This window comes from Oxyura jamaicensis, chromosome 3 (assembly GCF_011077185.1).
Source record: "Oxyura jamaicensis isolate SHBP4307 breed ruddy duck chromosome 3, BPBGC_Ojam_1.0, whole genome shotgun sequence".
NCBI lineage: Eukaryota > Metazoa > Chordata > Aves > Anseriformes > Anatidae > Oxyura > Oxyura jamaicensis.
The window spans coordinates 66,713,578-66,733,818 of record NC_048895.1 but is presented as its reverse complement, the minus strand read 5'-3'; the positions used below and the strand labels follow the sequence as shown (position 1 = coordinate 66,733,818).

The following is a 20,241-nucleotide window of genomic DNA, read 5'->3' as shown; positions in this document are numbered from 1 at the left end:
AACCAAAAAACAAACCAAAAAACAAACCAAAAAACAAACCAAAAAAAAACAAACACCTCTCTAGAGACAGAGAGAACCCTTTTGCAGCTGAAGCACCATACAACACCCTTTTAGAATGTAATCCACAGACCACATCCAAAATGCTGTGTGTGTGCCCAGCCTCTGTGCTTGCAGCCTGGCACTGACGGGGGACTGGAGCCAACTCCCACCTCTGCCTGCCACAGGCTCCATCACCATCTGATGAGTGCGTAGGGGTCTACAGCTCTTTTTCTTGAAATGGCTCTGTAGATAATCTTCCAGTGATATACAGAACATGAATGAGCCAAGGAACACAAGTCACGTAAAACTCACAAAATCATGTAATGAATTAGATTTCTAATCTAGAATTTGTACCCCTTTCAAGCCAAAAGAAGAAAGAAATTGGCCAAGGCACAAGGTGGTTGTTGTAATCTTTCTAGCCTTCACTGTGCAATGAGGGTGACACTCTTCTCACTGAAAAACACTGTGTAATGGTTGTTTGCATATCACTCTTCATGAAATCAGATTGCAAGCTGCTGCCTAGAAGACCTGTCAGGCATTTATGCCCTGCATTTTCTTATTTTCTTCATATTTATATATTGAAAAATGGAGAATGCAACCAGCCAGCTAAGGTGGTGCTTAAAGTTTTGCTCTTTTTGCAGTACCAGTCCTTACTTCCAGCACCTGTATTTTTCCATTACATCTTCACTAACTCATTTCTAGTTGTCACTCAACAGTGTATTTACAACACAATGAAGTTTGAAGATACGCACAAAAATACTACTGCATACAAATGTTTCTGCGGGAGAGTTAAGCTGTAGCAATTTGGTGTCACAGTACTGGAGTGTGAGGCACTTGGCAAGTTTTTTATACTGGACAAGCAATAAAACGAAGTTATCTGGAAGAAGCAACTTAGGATAGATAAAGTGAAATATTGAAAGAAGCCCAAATCTAATCAAGGTGCTTGCCTGATGAAATATGTTCACATGAGCACTAGTATACTAAAAACACAAGTGATGCACACGAACATAAAACCAGACAAATGCATTTACAAATCTGGTTCCAGGTCACTGAACAAAAGATGTTTCCATTGACACATAGCCACTGGCCTACAAAGGGTGATGTATATTATCTTAGTCCGATTTCCAGTAGCGAGATATTTTGCAAAATGCATTGCGTCACGGTACCTTACATCAACACTGACGTGCCTGTAAGGTAACAACTGCTTATTAGGAAACAGATTCCAGACTTACTGATTTTTTTTTACCCCTAGAACTCTCCAGAAGGACAGAAAGGAATATTAATGGAAAGCCATTAGAAATTGCTTTCTTGGGTAGCGTGCTTCTATTCACTTCGCTCTCTGTCAAGTGCAGCACGAACAGGCATCTGCAGTGCAGCTCCCCAGGTCACTATAGTGAGGGCAGAGATCCATCAGAGAAAATTACATCAGATGATCTACCAGGCATAAGCAATAGAGCCAGTTAGGCCCAGTTTACAATCCTGTATGGAATCATGAAGCCATTTGATATAAACCAGCTGGCCAGTTCATTGTCTTCACACTATACCCATCCATGCCACCAGAACATGCAGACAAGACCCAAGTGTCTGATGGCTTCATATGATTTTTGGATTCAGTAAAATTCATGTACTATTTAGACTGACATTCTTGCAATTGAGCAAAGAACCAAAATCAACAAATCTCTTTCTTTCAGGCACTGACATGAAATGTTAACTGATTTCCACAAACAGCAGTGCCAGAACAGTGTTAAGCCTAGGAAAATGAAATGATTTTTAAAAATTTATCTGCCCATTGCAGTCTGAATACAAATTTCATACTGATGAATGCATCTCCAATGACACTCCACCTCTAGCTGTTCAAAAACTTGTCAAACAAATTATTTTGGCTTGCTTTACCAGAGGAAACATACATCCCAAATCAACAAACCACTGGGTAATTCATGACTAGTTATCAAGCACCTGATAGAAAGCGTTGCATGCACAGGACTAGACTAAATTTAGAGAAGAGAGGTATGAATATCGCACCGCCATTCTTAGACTGGAGTTATTAGTGCCCTTATTAGTGCCCAGAGTCAGTGGGAAAACAATGATATTTTTTCATGGGAGGAACAAAACAAGCACAGCTTAGATGTGGGCTAGTTCTTGGCTGAGATAGGCAGCTCCCTGGGTCTCCAACCAACTAACTTGCACCTTGTGTCCCGGGAAGCCTGGCTCCCCAGGGCCCTTCCTGGCAGAGTCCCTGTCCCCAAGGCCTCCCCCAGGCCCCCACGGACCCCACGGAGCCGGGGCGGGCTGGCAGCACCGCAGGCAGCCGGCGGTGAGCCAGGCCGTGTCTGAAGTCACCTCCGAGCCAGGCTGCCTCTCTGCTTGCTGCTTTGCCAAACCCTGAGCAAAATGGACCTATTGCTGCGGTAGGCCTCGATTCCGGTGCAGCGAGCAGTTTTCTGCCTGAGAGTCCTGCCAGAAAACATGTGAGTACTGATCCTGCCAACTGGCAGGGGGCCGCTCTGAAGGAGTAAGGTGTCTAGCCAAAAGAGGCACAAGATTTACCCTCGGAGAGAGCAGCAGGCTTTCTGAAGGGAGACACAGCCCCCAGGGGCCAGGAAGTGCCCAGGCACACTGTCCTTCCCTCCTGAGAAAACGCAGCTGCACATTGTCCTCCAAACCAGACACAGTCTGGCCCAAAAATTGATTATCACAGTAAATTTTCCCAGGATGAAGGGCATTTTTTATTGTTGGTTGCTTTAAGCACTGGGAAGAAAAAGCAGAAAGATTGATCTGTGCATTGACTTCTGTCAAGCTTAGAGAACAATGGGAAATACGCAGAAGTAAATCTTTTCTCTGTAGCAAGATAGTAAAACGTACAGAGAAAAGAGATGTGGTACAAACATGTTTACACTTATTTTTCTAGAGCACTCACAAAAACTGTTGTGTTTGGCAATCAGTTTAACAGTCACTTGTGTTGTTCAACTCTTTACCTTTAAATAACACTCCTAAATTAATTAGCTGTATCATTTTCCTTATCAGGTCCATGGTGCTTCTACAGGAAAAATGACCAGAGGTGTGTGCACCTCCCATATTTGCACACTGTAAAATTATCTCTAGAACAGAAACAGGAAAACCCACCCCTTTTAATTTTGCACTGATTAGTGCATTCCCCAAAAATAAGAACACAGAACAAAGCCTTCCTGTCATTTTACCTTCTCCTTGCAGGCCAGATTCGGAGCAGTTTTGGTGAAAAAAATCAACAAGACGAGTCCCAGCTGCAGAATGTGCACTGGCTCCAGCAGCAGTTAACGTCTGCAGTCTACTCAGTACCAGTAAGTCTCTATAGGTTCTGTCTAGAAAAAGCCATACAGGAATCTCAGGAGAGATGCATTGGTTTAGCTGGGCTATGTCTACCTTCCATTAGTAGCTTTCAGTTTTTCTTCTTCCTCTTCATTTTATATCATTCTTCGTAGTACTGAATTGACTTAAGGCTCAAGGTTCAAAATCCAGGTACTTCTGTAAAGTTTTGAACCAGACCTGCATATGAGCCTTGCAAATCCAAATGTGATTCCTATTACTTCATTTTTTATAAATTTTTCTTCTCAGAGAAATTATCTCACCTTTCCCATAACTCCTCTAAACAATAATGCAGCAATGCAGGATTTGCTTTATAGGTGCAAATATCTCACTTGACCACTCTCAGCTGCTTCAGGAGATGGGACCACCCATGCTGAAAATCTCCTCCCCCTTTTGCCTTTGCTTCCTCAGCATCATAAAGGCACATTTTCATTTTGAAGCAAAGGGCCCTACCAGTTCCTCTGTGTGACCTGAGATTGTGAAATTGCTCTCCGTTATCAAAGTGCCAAAAACCTGTGTTTATATCCTAACAATCTCTGGGATCTTGTATATTAAGCAATGTTAGATTTTTCATTTTTTGTCCTATAGCTACTATTTTTACACTTTTGCATACTGAGTCTTCTCTTTAATTTTTATTTATTTATTTGGTGTGCAAATTGCAGACAAACATATAATATCTGCATACTGGAAGTAAAGAACAATTAAAATCATTGAGCCACATTCTGCACGCACCTACTTTACTGTAAATCCCAAGTAACTTTGCTGACCTCAGTGGGTTTAAACTGGATTTATAATGAAATACAGAAATTGTCCTGTACTTCCCCTGATTAAGCTTCAAAGTCATTTACTTATGACCTTTTCTGAGTACAAAGGCATTTTAGACAGTGTTACATAAGCATGTCGCTAGCTACAGTATGTGTCTTCAGCTGAGAACCCAGGATGGCAACAACTACAGTTTTTTTCCTTTTCAGTCTTCTTTAGTACTGCTGGAACCAAAAGGCAGATTTTCTTTTTTATAAGCTACATGATACTATTTTGTTTACTGATGCCATTCTCTATCTCGAAGAATCATAAAAGGTACATCTAGAAGAAACTTATTGTATGTCATAGTTCATCTCCCTGCAACATACCAGATTTTTTCTTTATTTAATATTATTTTCACCAGCATCCTGCCAAATGTCCCAAAGAATACAGCCTCTACCACTTATCAGGAAACTATTCTACATTCTTGCCATGATCTCAGGCAAAATAAGTATCCTGTCCTTGGGACTGTGAAATAGCAGCTTGGTCCAGAGCAGTATCTGATGTGCTTAGAAAAGCAGTAGGAATGGAAATAAAATAAAAATATCAAAACCAAGACCAGGCCTTTGGTATGTACCAGAGACAATGCAACCAAACAGCTCAGAAATTTTATCGTCCTGCATGTTCCAAACGTTATCTCTCTGGAAAGCACTCGCTTGTAGTCTCTGTCTGGGAAAATATATTCCTCTCTCAGCTGCACTCGGTGATGTTAGCACCCAGCACAACATTCCTAACACAAAAGATGGCTCCTGAAAGCTGATGGCTTATTTTTGATGCTACACCTGCACAAATCATTCACAACTGGGAGCACTTACGATGTTAGGGGATGCAATATCAGCATGATTGAACTGGTGTTCTGCACTCAAAAAGATGAGAACCGTAATACATACAGGATTTGTAACAAGAATGTACCCAGTGGAGACAAAAAAGATCATGGATTCATGCACGTAATAACATACTGTAAATTCTGATTTTCTGTTCTCTTTCTGGTCACTTATCAGTTGCAATTTTCTAATCTACATGGAACATGTTTTGAATTTATTAAATCCCTCTGGCTGCATGGAAAAGGAATTACCGCCTTTGTTAAGTTTCCATTAGTCTGTTTATTATTCTTACTAGAGTAACATCAACAAGAGGTCTTCCATTAAAAGGTAGTTCCTCTAAAAAACAAATAGAAGAGCATTAGTTGTATTTAATAAGTGCAAGAACCTAGATATATTTGCAAGACAGATGTACCTTTCTGTCTTAAAAATATATATAACCCAATTATATTTTATGGCACACATTCACAATTTGCTGTACCTATGTAGTCGTTTCCTGAATTAATCTGTATTTTCAACTTTATTTTCATATCTTTATATTTCAAATTTAAAATTTGAAAATATGAATTTCACATATTTGCAATCATATTTTCATATTCATGTTTCACACACACTTTGGATATAAGCGAGAATAGAGCAGGATGGCCCTATTTACTGTAGCATCTACAACACCACTCCTTTCTAATACAGTGCTACTCTGGTTTCATGCCCATAAAATTTTGCAGGGCTTTGTAGGATTGTAATAAACCCTTGCCATTTCCTGTACTGTGTTTACAGAGTCACGGAACAACAATCCATGTCCTCACCACAACAGTGAGGCTGACACACATTTGAGAGAATGCCAAGATTCATCCTCCAAAAAAGCCCTGTGAAGTTCAAGATCAGTTCATAAGAAGATAAGAACGGACTTTAAAAGGTCACGTCGAAGTATTTTCTTCTTCCACTTCTGCTAAGGCTGAGTCTGCTTTTAGTGAGCTGTCCCGCAGCTTTGGATTGAGGAAGGGAATTAGCAGGTAGGAATACATCAATTTTTCATCTGGCAGTGGGCCGGCAGACTCTGCGATGTGCATTTCAGTCACATTTCCCCTGTAAGGAATATGGTCCAAACACCCTCACATCTGCCAGTGCAAGAACCAAAGGCACATGGGGCATACAGCAGGAAAGGTGCCCAGATTTAACCTTAACATGGAGCTGGCAGGCTCACCTTGGGTCCCGCTGCTTAGATACCACCTCAGCGTGGCTCTCCCATGCAGAGCAACTGAGGCCCTTCCCCAAAGATCCCACCCACCCTCAGTATTCTTATTTTCATCCTGGAGAGCTGTGACCAGCCGTCCTGCAGGTGAAGAACAAGCCACCTTATAAACCTTATCTTGCAAAGTTTAGGCCTCCTGTAACTCAGGGGGATGGATGTTTAGCTCATCCAAACTGCTTCTGTGCAATGGATTTCACATCATCAACTGGAATAAAAATGCAGTTGAGATGCACTGCATTGCCACATATCATATTTAAAATTATAGGCAAATAAAAGAAAGGAACTACAGAGAACTAAAATAGTAGCTATAAATGCTTTTTACTTGAAAACCATATAAACCACATCTCAGTCCCTTCTGTGAAGTTAAAGGATAAAGCCCACAGCAAGCTGAGCAGGCTGTTGAAAAGGACGAGGTCAAACAGAGGTGCATTTCCAACACTGATATAAAGTAGGATGGGAAGCCAGCAGGGCAGATACACCAACATACACATCAGGGGAAGATATGGTGGCAGATACCCTGCCAGGGGCGGTGGTAGCAGGAAGCCTTTTCTCTCCAGCTGTTGCAGCTACAGATAAGGAGTATTTTAAGGATAGCTATAGATCAGGGTGAGGTAACATCCCCTGAGTACTACAGAATCTTTATTTCTCTAGATAACTTCATTTTTTAGCCAAAGAGCATCATTCAGAAGGCAGATGGTTTGTAGTGGCACAGAAAGCAACCCCCTCACAGCTTCCACCAGCAGCTACTGTGTGAAAGTCCTCACCTGCCTTTGCAATGAGGTCATTCAGAAGGAAGGAGACTCGGTATAAACGAGAACTTCCCCCCAAAGCAACCAATTATACATTACTATAGAAACTATTTGGTTATTTGCTGAAAACATGAGCATGCTTCCTTTGTCTTGATGTATATTTTTCCATAAATGTCGAATTATTTATGCCTCAGCAGGACCATTATCCTGTGAAAAGACCCATTTCTCTGACATGAGCTTGCAAATGATGCCTTGCATGATACCAACCAGAGTGCCTTCCTGGCTGGCTGGCAGCTAGAGGGCTTCCATTATTTGCAAACAATGTTTTTTTAACACCAGCTGATTCTTGAATAAAAAAGGAGACTTTTCTGATTGTTAGGCTATAGAGAAATAAATAGCCTGTTTATAAAGAACTCAAAATGCTGATTAATGATAGGGTGGTCAAGTGACACTTACCAGGCTCTAATAATATTCAGACCCTTTTAGTCTTTTTCTATGACAAATTAAAATCATGCTACTATGAGGCTGTGTACATCATGTGTGCTTTTATCCCTTCACCTCTGCATTCACTCTTACCAACTGCCTAATTTGGTTTTTGGCCTTTGTACACCCCAGGAAACGATTTACCCATAGAACTCCCCTTTTCATACATACTATTTCCTAATTAAACATAGAATTCATTATCTTTGCCTTTATAGCCTTGACTAATGACAACAAGTTGACCTTTATGTCTCTTCCATTGCCAACACCATGAACAGCGTTTTGGGCACTGCTTTGTTTATTCCATTAAAACTGCTCTGCCTGAACAATGCCTCCAAACTTTGCCTCTCTCATAGCTTGGGGAAAGGGACTGGCTGCCTTCACAGCAGCATTCCTGACTTCTCATTGCCTGGATGTGCAAACAGCTCTCCAAGTCCTGCAAACACAAGAGTATGGGCTGAACAAAGAATAGACTGAAGAAAGATGTCTCTCATCTCATCATTTAGCTTCACAGTTACTTCCTCAGCTCCCAGTGGTGTGAGCCAAAAGCTCCCTGACATACAACAAGCAAGCAGGGTTTAGGAAGCATAAATGGCAAAACAGAAAATATTCCCTGAACACCACGGAGGAACTGTACCTCCTATGTGACAGGTTTAAAATAAAAGAAATGCAACCCTTCTCCCACAGATGAGCTGAGACATGAAGAACTAGGACTTTGAGCATTTCCACTTAACAACTTGCAAATTAGGGATTTCTTTACCTCAACTGACAGCACGCTTACAATGACAGAACTAATTTACTTCCAATTTCGATTACTTGTTTATCATTAGAAATTACGGCTTGGACTCTCCACCCCGCTCCCCTCTGCACAGAGACCGAGTGTCCTGCCCCATGGTTCTGGTGTCAAGCCCTGCTCCCCGGTTTGGTCACCTACTTTCCTGCTTCCTCCGAACCTACTGCAGCCCGGTGACTGCCCTGCCCTGGCCTCAGCCCCAGCACAGCAGCCTGTTTTCTACCTGCTTCTTGATTTCCCCAGAACTGTCCCATGACCACGGCAATTAGACAAATAAAGGAATTTTCAGTTTAGAAAAATTAATTATCTTTGAGCTAAGTCTTGTCAAATGCTTCTTCCTCCTGACGTATCTAATGGAAAATTCCAGGAAATCATCTGTTAAAACTGAGGAAAGTCCGAGTGGACGTTTGCTCTGGCTGGAAACACGGATATTGCAGGACAGTCCTGGAAAACACTGCAAGGATGTTGCTCCGAGTTTTCAGAATGCTATTTTGTCCCAGATTTTAATTCAGGATATGCAGTTTTCCTGCCTCTCCGAGTCACGGTGTCTCAGCAGTTCCTGGCTCTGTGGGAGGAGGATGAGACGGGTGCCCCGGGCCAAGACACTGAGTCCTCCACTCCTCCACACACCGTTCTGCATTGCCTGGCCTCCAGGCAAGGTGTTCCCTGCCCACACCGCTGTGAGCCCACGGGGCCCAACATGGTATGTGTGGCCCTCGAGACACCAGTGCTGCTTCCCAGATTTAAAAGCAGAGAATAGGAGGAGAAAAAAAGCAAAAGGACAGTGGTAAGCACTACAGTTGTCTCCCAGACTGTGCCATGTTTATTGCCCTGCATGTTTTTCAAAGCAGAACCCTTCTGCTACTTCGTGTCTGTAAAACCTCTTGGCTGGGGCTCTCCACATCACAGTTACAGGATACCAATATAGCAATACCCATCCTTATCATCTCTAGCAATAACACTCACTAGAGAAGTGTTTCTTTCACGTGTAAAACAGATTTCCAGAACAAATTATCTAAACACAGACTACTATACTTATTTTAACACTGTACAGATGAAGAAAAGCATTCTAAATAATAATGTAATATAGTACAATCTTAATACTATGCCTTTAGAAATATCTACCAAAAACTGTCAGAAATAACTGCTAGAAATATTCACGCACGTACCAGCAGTCCTGTCACTGGGCACATATCTTTTGTTTTCTGGAGACTAACTCTTTGTTTACAGTTTTTCTGCTCACTTTCTCTCATGAGTCTCACTGTTGTTTCCCCATGTCCTCTCCTCCAGATAACCACAGTCAGCTCTCACCTTCCTCCTCCTACTTTTACATCCTCTTCAGGGGCCATCCCTTCACCTTCTGGCTCACCTTCTCGCCGCCGGTCTTGTGTTGGTGGTTGCTCTGAGGAGAACTCCCTTTGCTGAAGCTTCCTGTTGCTATGTGACCTCCGTGCTGGTGCTGTGCTGAGCCGAGCTGTGCCGTGCTGAGCTGTGCCATGCTGTGCTGAGCTGAGCTGTGCCATGCCATGCTGTGCCATGCCGTGCTGTGCCACCTGGCCCTGCATGCCCCGCTCGGCCCCAGGCACCCAGCTTGCCTCCTGCCCTCTCCAGGTCTCAGCTTTGGGAAGCTGAATTACTGAACATGCACAATTTTGAAAGGCGCAAGGCAGTTCATATAAAATCCAAAAATGTGCTTGTAAAGGTTTTAAGCCACCACAGGAATAAAGCCACTTCTGTCTGTGAGCTCTTTTAAGAGAGTTTTTGTGCCTAACTGCTTGTAATGCTTTGTTTTGTAAATTCAAGTAAAAAAAAAAAAAAAAAAAAAAAAAAAAAAAAAAAAAGCTATTATGTGAAACTGTAACACCCTCCTCATCACACAAGCTTTGAATTATGTGCTGAAAGCTCCAACTGCAACCACTTGAGCGACAGGATGGGCTAACTACAAAGTGAGCTGGCAGCAGTGAGAGGACTATTTTGGTCGCTGGGTGCAAGTCACGTTAGCTGAGGGGCTGTCCGAGAGCGCACCCAGCAAGGCAGAGCTCTGCCCGCGGCCTGGTTCCCACTGCAGGTTTACCCGAGGGGCTTGCGGGCACCCCGGCAGCGCTGCACTCCCCTCCTGGCGATCGTACTTACTGCTGCCTATTCCCCTAGAAACCTACTGCAGCGCCGAGGATAAAAACATGTCGTGAGAGCAAAGTGCATTCAAATAATGCAATTGCTCACACCCGCACCCAAAAAAGGAAAACATTTATAAACAATTCTGCTTTTATTTACGTAGTTTCCATGGATCTGCTCTGTCAGACTCCATCTGTGCTCTCCCCAAGACAGTCCTTACGCTGCACTTAGGCTCTGCCTGTAATATTTCAGAGATTAAGGAAGTGTAGCTTCATTCATGGGCTGAGCAGAGGGCAAGTACAAAGAAATGTCACTCATCCAAGATGGCACATTTCACTAACACATTGTAACACTGGATATCAGAAAGGGGAAAAAATGCAGAAGTCAACAGTGACACAAAAGACCCCATGCCTATGCTATAATGCCCTGAGGTACTGCTGTGTGGGTAACGTTACCTGCTTGAGCTTGGCTGTGGGCAGTGAGGCTAGCGCGTAGAAGAGGGGCAGAGCAGGTAAACCTATTTCCCTGAACGTCCAAGGAATAACAGCATTGTGTCCCTCAAGAATCGGTCTGGTCCTGTGCAGAGGAGGGTTTTGTTCCAAGTTCTTATTCTTGTGCACAACATGCATTTTATGAGGAGTGCAGTGCTTCTACCCACTCTTCAAACACCGTTTCTACTGATCTGCATCGCTGTTATGTAGGAAATGGTGTCTAGAGTGCAGGGTGTTTCCTGCAGATTAATGGCTGGATGGGAGTAAATGCTGGTCCATAAGTAAGGTGAAGGATATTAACTCGACACAGCCAATAAATCCTTAGGAAATGCCCTGACCTCTGTTGGTTATTGCTATTAAAAACAGAAAAGAAAAAAAAAATCCCATGCATTTTTTCTGTATGACATAAATACCACTGGTATGTGTAGAATATATATTAGCAAGTCCTTTGGCTCTCTCTCTGTACTGTAGTCATCGCAATTTTCTATTTTGAGGGAAAGATGTGCATATGTGCTGGGAGGACAGGGAGAAGGAAATGATCATTTCTTTGAAAGCTGCAGTGAGAAATCAAGGCTCAGTTTTTCATTTTCTAAAATGTTTTAACTTCCCTGTAGCATCAGTTTCTTAATTCTTCTCATTGTTTAGAACTTTAGACTCCGGTCCTCCAAGCCATCTACTTCACCCCTTCCCTTGGGTAACTCCTATTACTTTTATCGCAGAGGACTCACCGGCATACAACTGGATGGTGTTTGTGTGATACACACATGTGCAGAGGAGGAAATGAGAGCAGAAATGCGCAATCAGCATTTGAAAAGTATGGTTCCGGGCTCCTAACCAGGAAGCAGCTCAGAATGTATGTGGGCAAAACTAAACCTGTGCTAGCAGAGAGCTTTAAAAAAGAGAAGAGCCTAAAAGGAAGGTAGTTATGTCTACTTGCTACCTACAGCTTTTTCTGAGATCTTTGCCTTACAAACTTTTGTTCCCGGTGCATTTCGTTTCAGTATACCCTCCTCCTATCAATATCCTTTACGATGCTTTATTGACACGCTTTTAAGAACCTCTCAGAAAAGACTTTGGCTTATGTGAGGACTACTAAGATTACAGCACCCTGTATCCCTCTTCCTCACAAAACAACTGCAAAACTCTTCCAAGGAGTGCTTACGGGGTGACATCACTCTGTTGCCCATAAATCTGAAGAGAACATTTGGAAAAATTAAACGGTGGAGACTCTAAGCAATGCAAGTTAATGAAACAATGCAGAGGAATCTTTTAACAAATGCCTTCTTGCCACACAGCCCAGAAATACTTTAAAAATAATGCTATCATATTTCCATCAGAGTCAGCAGTAGATGCAATAATCTTCAGATAAATCCCTCTGCCTCCTCCATGACCAGTGCCTGAGGTGACTGAGAGGATGAGGAAGGCACTGCGCAGTCCAGCCTCAATTTAGGTACTGCTGATGCACATTGGAAAGTATCTTCTCTTTAAAAGCTTTAGTAGCAACATTTTAGATGCAAGCTAAATGACAGGTCTATTTTAGTAGAGCAACTTTATTTGCAGAGCCATGGAGAACTGAAAGATTTGACAGGCATGGTCCTGTCATTTATCACCTATCATAGGTAGGCCTAAATTGCAACATAAGACATGTTTTCTGTCCTTTCTTTGGTCCTCTCCTCTGCCCTCTCAACATCGATCACAAATGTTCAGTAGGCCACTGACAGCAAAACTTGCTTTTCTACGTGGTCCTTCATGGACTACGTGGTCCATATATTCCCAGGAACCTGTAAAACACAGGTTGAAAATTAGTAACACCTCCCTCCGTAGAGAACTTGCCTGAGACAAGACCTCCTCTGCTTCACAATTCATTGTGGTCTCCTTAAACAGTTGCTATCCTATGTGATGAAGCTCCCTTAACACAGAAGTTGATGCACATCAGCCCTGCCACTGCCTTGTTAATATCCATGTAATTCTCATCCTCTCCTTTGCAGAAGGCCACTGTTTTTGCCATGCCTTGTACACACAGACAAGCAGCCCAAGTAAGGCCCTAGGTTACACTCTCTGTTCAAACCTACACTCTCTGTTTTTGCACAAGTGACCCTTCCTGATACTCCATTTATGAGTTTCTCCAGGAGGGCTAGGAAAGTGCTGGGAGATAACAGATACCTTATCTACAGACAGTTTTACCTCACACAGGGTGCCTAGCCTGTCCTGCTACCAAGACCACTGATCTCATCACGCCCGAGATGTTTTTAGGTGCCAACCTTGCCTACCTCCAGTGATTCCAGAACAGTGCTCCGCGAGGCCCTGAGGGAAGTGCTTTACTAATGCAGACCAAACAGCTCTCAGCTGCCAAGTCCTGAGCAGCAGCCTGCTCCTCAGATAGACTCCTCTGTACTATGAATCTTTTGAGAAGGATTTAATTTCACTGAGCAGCCATCTTACGGTGACTTGTGGAGCTTAGCAGCTCACCTTTCTTAGACACTACTCACAGAATTGACTTTCCTCCTTCCTTATTTAAGAATCTTTATTTATTAATTCATTTATTTTCCATGTATTATATAGCATGTGTGACTTCCTGAGCAGACCAGCTCCTCCTCCTTTGGGTCATCTTGATCAGAGCCATCTGCACTCTAGGCCTTGTTTTCCTGAGACTTCTGGCCTGTACTCCTAATTTCCTCCAGTAAGATACAATCCTCCTCATCATCCTGAATATAAAGGTCTATGTTTTGAATGTTGGATGAATTTTTAATATTTTGAATATTTTCCTGAGACCATCGAATACTCACCACCGGTGATCTCAAGCCTGCCTGGTAGTACTTCCTTCTTGGTTCTTATTATTTTTAATACCTCCCTCAGCTTAAATATCTGAAGATAACTGTGCAATTTCAGAGTTTCTGACAGACTGGTTTGTTTCCATTTTCCCTGTTTGCTTGAGTTTTCTGCAACATTTTCAACGGTTTCCCCATTCATAGTGCACATACTCCTTCACAGTGCTCCACTGGCTCTGCCTTTTCACTGGCCAGGATATCTTCTACTATCAAGGGTATCTTAAGCACCTTCCTCGCTTATCCAAGGAAGAATTTTTCAGGACTGATTTAATTGCCTGTAGATATTCCTCAGCACTTTGCCCTAGGCTGCTTCCAAAAAACTTGTGGCTCACCATCTTTCCGCAGTCCAGTCTTATCCGATGACTTTCTGTCATCTTCTGTTAATATTTTGAGTTGCCTTCAGTGCTCATGCAGCTATGAAGCAACAGAAGATTTGCTGAAAAAAAGTCACTGAAACAAACAGTGAGTGACTTTTCAGGGAAGAATCAATCCTGATAGTGTAAATTCTAGGTGAAATATCTTAGTTTGATTGTCTAGGTGACTGGAACATTGTGATGCACATACAGGTGCTGTAGTAGAAGCTTGTGAAGAGCTACAATCACACACTTAGTTTCTGGCTTTACAATTGTCCTTACTCCTCACAAACTCTCCTGCAGGCTATCTCCTGCAGGCTATCAGCAGTCTGGCTATTACAGCCACCAGTCAATACACAGGTACACAGATTTCCTGCCCTCATAACACAACCATTTGATTTCCTGAAGCATGCAGATGATATGAGAAGATTTCAGGCATGCGAAGTACATGACAGATACAGAATAGCTAGTCCCTGAGCTCCCCTAATACTTTTTGAAGGTCTTTAAAAATATAATCTGTATTGGACAGTCACCTGGATTTAGGGGAGCACTCTGCTTATCAACTCCAAACTTCACTAACTCACAGCAAAAATTAATAATAAAAAAGCAAAACTAAACTTCATAGGGAGACATTATGCAATAACGAAATAAAGATTTTTGCTCTATATAATGTTACTTTGTAAAAATAATTTGCAGAAGCATCTATTTCAGAAGAGGCATGAGTTTTATGAAAGGTACAACAAAAAATCTAATCTTAACTTACATACCCAATCATTAAAAAAGCATTTTGTATATTAGATGAGAACTGGGCAGACAGACAAGTACAGAATCATATGGCTAACTAAATGCATAATTTATTATTTAGTAGAGCTTCTGTAATACAATTCTGTACATTGACTTATTTATGAAGCGCAGTAAGAAAGACACCGAGTTGGCGTATGAACAAAATAAGGCTCTGTATTCAGCTAATATGCAAACTAATATTGAAACTAACAAAGACGAGCTGAAAAGATGCCATAATGTTCTATCCACACCTTGGGAAATATTACCGTAAATATGTCACAACAAATGGAGGAAGGCGCGTATACTGACTGTGAAAGATGACACCCACCTTCTGGTCTCTCAAGCAACCGGAGAGCTTGCGCACTGTTGGCAGCAGCAGTGAGAGCTCCCCTTTGCAAGGAGCTCCTCCTCTTCCTGAGCACTCATGGCCAACCATTCACACCACCACCAGGCTTGGCACTGACAGAGATACGGGTCGGCACTGCCAACACTAAGCTACAATAATCCTTTAAATTAAGATTTGTCGCCAGACACCAGGAAGGTGACTCAGAAAGCAAGATCCTGTTCTCCACACTTGTCTGGTCTGCAGGCCCTGCTGGCAGTGCCGGTGGTGACATCCACTAGCACCAGTTCTAGCGGTAGTTTCTCTGACACCAAACTTTTTGCAGACTCATGGCAGGGGGACACACTGAATAACGGGGCTGAAAAATACCCTCTGTCTTCTTTAAATCAATGTTGGTACTGTATCAGTGACTCTCCTGGAGAGCAGCTCTCTGGCTGGAGTTGAATTTCTAATCCTGTAACTGAAGTACCTAAGATTGCCTTGCACAGTTCACTGAAATGCAGAGTAATGCCCATGGGCTATACTTTTCTCTCTAACTCAGAAATGGAAATTAGTCCCTGTTACTGAGGCTGCCGTCATCTTGCAGTTCTTCATATAAAGTACAGGAATCTTTTTGGGCCTGCACATGCCACTTCGCATCCATTTAATGATGTTTTAAGTTAGCGCTAATATATACTAATTATAGTGTACTATACAGTACTCCCTGGATAGAGGAGTTTTGTACTCTAGTTTGCTTAACTTTACACAGAATGAATCTTTAAAGATGCAGACAAAGAAACCTGAAGTGTCACTGATGAGCATACAGTAAAATAAATTAATCTCTCTATTACTCATTTCACACACTAAACTGTAAAAAATTTGGCTTCTTCTTCTACTTTTCAAGTTAGCAGCTTTCCATCATTTCTTGAAACTCACTCTTCCAAGAGGTGATAATAGAAGTTTACTTGAGTAAACTGGAATTTAAAAACTGACCAAAGATCAGAGATGTGTTAAACAATGAAAACCTTTTGGAGGAGTGGAGGGAAACGTGCAGCAGGCATTTCATCAGCTCCAAGGAGCAGTGATATGCGGCATCAATGGTTTCCTAAATATTCAGACTCTGAGCAAAACTGGGGGCAAAGAAGCTGCTGCGGCTCTCTGCTGTCCTGTGGCCTGAAAAGAACAGCCTTTATGACTTGTTCTGCTTTGGCGAAGTTCCCGTATTGCCAGCAAAACAACTGCCTAGCAACCCAGAATTTCCCACAACATTTCCTCATGCACATTGTAAGCCCAGAAAAAAAGTGTAGCACCTAATATTCTCTCCGGATAATCCCCTTATTTGAGAGCTATACTTAGTTCTCGGTACGCATTTGAGGTCTAAGTAACGGGGCAATTGCTGTCGTGACAGACATTGCAGGCAGAGTCAAACCGGCCCTGTCTGTGCTGCAAGCTGTGCAGTAACTACGAACAGGTTATCTGTGTATCAGACAGACAGCATACTTGCTGCTTCCCTCCACCATATTTCCCCTAACAAAGGCAGGAAGCCATGACTGTTAGCAAAAAGGTACAGATATCCTTCCGACTGAAAGCCCTTTCCCTGAGCAGTGAGAGAGGTCTCTAGCTTACACTCCACAACAGTTGGGAGAGTCTGTCTGAAGGCATAAATAATTCAGCAATTAAAAACAAACAAACAAAAACCATGCTGCTTTGAGCACGTGGAATTGCTCCTCCAGTTTCTGCCTTTAAGAAACATTTACAATCACGCACTAGAGCTACTACTGGTTGCGTTTTTTTATCCAACATCCCACCTGCAGCAGCATCTTGCAAGTGAACATCCAAGCCGCCTTGCTCACAGTTTCAGCACCAGTAAGTTCCAGAGTTGCCTTGAACCTTCTGCAGCTGTCCCTGAACAACACGCTGACAGGACTGCCACCTACCCAAATCTGCCCATGTTATACAGAATCATGAGCCTTCTCATCCCCCCAACAGATACCACGCTCTGAGAAGCACTGTAAGCAAGCTGCAGCCGGCATTACTAGGACAACACGCTTTATCATACACACAAATTAAGGCAGCAACTTACTTGCCGTCTTCATAACTTCCTCAGGAACCCTGTCTTTTCAAATGAGTGCAGCAGGAAATTGTGGTAATTACGGGTAAGCAAGGCGTCTGCAGCTCAAACCACCGGCTGCAAAGTGCAAAGGCAGCCAGCACTGGATTGGTGAGCTAGGGCTGACAGCCACCTCCTCTTCTTCTCGCACTTCACATGCACATCTTAAACAGACACCATGTGGAGAGAAGTTGCTTTAATAAAGATCCATGTGCAGTATGTCTGGGAAAGGCTTTATTACTCCATGCTCGGAACAGTGATACTGACCTCCGTGAAACGCTCTGAGACCCACAGATGAAAAGCATCCTGGATGTCTTATCATTTATTATTGATTTTATCTGGAGACGTGTTCCTTGTCTTTATTAAAGGCAATATCGACCCCTTACTGCCTCGTGGTCATACAGGGATGAAGGTGAACAGATTCAGAGAAGCAGGCTGAGGCAGAAGGCTGCCCACAGTGAACCACGACCCGGCTCCTACCTTCCTGCAATGAGGTTTCATGGTGGGGAGACTGCTAGCTGAAACCCTGCCAGCTTCCACAGCCTTTAAGGCAGGAACAACCTCTTTTTTGTTTCCGAATTAGCATCTGACAGATGCAGAAGGCTGCCACTAATATCCAGCTTACAGAAATATGCATGTAAGGCTGTGAACCCATGGAAAAGCTCTGATAGCATCTGATACTGCAGGCGGTTTGGCACGTCTTTTCTAACTGGATTGCCTCACCAAGGTTTGTACTTCCAGATCTGCATTTTTGTCACAGTCGGTTAGTAATCCCATTGGATGATTAGATAGACTAGAGCAATGAAATAGTAACGCAAGTGGATGAAATGCTGCTAACAATGTCATAACTGTAAAACCAAATTCCGACTGCTGTGACACCTGAAAAGTCTTGCAGGGACAGTGAGGTTGTAAAAGACAGCAGAATTACAGTTTTACGTGATTGCTGAAGGGCAGATCTAGCCTGCAGAATGTGTGTTTCTGGGCATGACTCAAGGAACTCACAGAACACCCTTAGGATTGCAGCCTGACTTTGCAGGGTTAGCGATTACGGAAAAGTATTTGTAATCTGAGTCAGCTCCATGACATAGACTCCAGGAGGTCCTGCTTATGCAGCTACATATCAGACTGAAAAATCACTGGAGATGCACATGTAAAAGGAAACATCTGTTCCAGCAGCTCTGGCGAGTTAGCAATGCTCTGTTGCATAACACAAGTAAAAGGAGGCAGAGACTCCCTGAAGGAAAAGCTTTACCTAGCTTCAGTGGAGCTGCGTCTGGTTTCTTTGCATTTTCCCCCATTAAACACACCCAGTGTTTCCTCACTGCATTTGCAGATAGTCTGAGCAGCGCTGAGTGTCTGGAAAAACACAGTTTGAACTTCTGTAGAATACTTGGCCCCATGAAATGCACCTGCCATGCAGGTTCACTGATAGCATATGTAACTCTGCCACTTCCTGAGGTACCCGTGAACGTAGTCACAGTGGCATCTCCAGCCCCCTGTCCCCTGTTATCACCCTATCTGCAGATACATGAGATTCAGACACTGTTTTCTCAGGGAGGGAAGGATGATGACTGCAGATGTCCTTGACGGTTGTGTGAGTGGGTGTGTGGATGTGGATGCACGACCGTAAGAGGGAGGAGGGGGTTACAACTGCAACAGGAGATCTGACAAGATCGCTCTAAGTGAAGTGAAAAGGCTGTACCCTGGCACATCAGAAATCCTTCTGCAATTTGATCTAGAGCAAAAGGCCCTTTTGCCCTTGAGTTTCATCTTTTATTTCCTCTCTGGGGTCCTCTCATTGCCTTAACCCTTTCACTATTTCCTTTTCAGCTGGCTCTTCACTTTCAGGCTTCCTAACTTCTTTCCTACTCCTCTTACTAGGACGGTAGCTAGTAAGTAGTGATATAAATGAAAACAATATCAAAGGCCTTTTTGTGTCATAACTGTTTCCTTTTCTCTCCCTCTTCTTCCCTTCAAGGCAGACTATGCAACCCTTTGGGGTTGCTCTCTCTACCTTTGTTTTTCCCCCTCACTACTTTTCCAGGTGTAACCACCATTTCTGTTTCCTCAGTTGAATATTGCTAAATCCTTTGCTGAACTTCATCCAGCCTTACTGTCATCTCTCTCTCGGGCCATCACTCTGCCCAAGAAAGCACCCAGTATTTTCACTCTGCCGTGCTGCAGAGCTGCGGCTGAACAGCAGTGTGAGGGGGAGAAGAGGGCCCAGCTGCTACATCTGGTGACCAGCTTCACCAAAGAGGGTGTGTGCTGCAATACCTGTCTTTTAAGTGGCTGACTTTATATCTGGCTCCAGAGCCCTAATCCTTGCGTGGAACCCACAACAGGTAAAGAAGAGGGGCACCTGAACTAGCAGGAAACATTTCCAGCCTGAGCTCTGCTGGGTGTTACATGCAGGTTCTGGTGGTTATTTGGTTGTTTACCTGCAAGGTCCCTTTGAGGAGCTGGGTCTCATGCACCTAACTGTTCACTCCAGGCAAGCACTTCCATCTTCTCTGTACTCACAGATACAAAATCTGTCCTGAGCCTAGGCACCTCTGCCAGTCCCTATTCACATACATTGTCACAGCTGCTATCTCCAGAAGATCTCTGACTCTTAATAATCCACTCCTTGGAGCAGTATATGGAAGGTCCAATCCAATTTTTACCTCCTTACAAAACATTGCAAACCCATGTTTTCCTATCTAGACACTATTATGTTCAGATTCTGGGAGAGGAGTGGTCAACATTGCTGACTTTAAATGTGCATTAACATTTTCATTTCACGAGTCGTATATCAAGAACTTCCCTGGAAGCAGTTCACAGGGAAGAGATGCCAGCATAGCCCTGAAAGAGCTATCAGCTTTGGCCTCAGCCTCAGCTGACTCTTCCCTTTGTCCAGCGTGTATTCACAAGTATTCACAAGAGAGGAAAGAAGTCTTCTTTCCCTTCCCCAATCTACACA

The 20,241-nt window shown here is 43.1% G+C and overlaps 1 protein-coding gene across 1 annotated transcript in view; it reads right to left on the bottom strand.

Moving 5' to 3' along the window:
* The window catches only part of CEP85L (centrosomal protein 85 like), a 146,643-nt gene extending 128,975 nt beyond the window's left edge, over window positions 1-17,668 (bottom strand). The window contains exon 1 of the mRNA XM_035320491.1: window positions 17,253-17,668. Coding sequence (XP_035176382.1) covers window positions 17,253-17,265 — 13 coding nt within the window. The 5' untranslated portion in view covers window positions 17,266-17,668. The remainder of the gene's footprint in view (window positions 1-17,252) is intronic.
* Window positions 17,669-20,241: the final 2,573 nt, after the last annotated feature.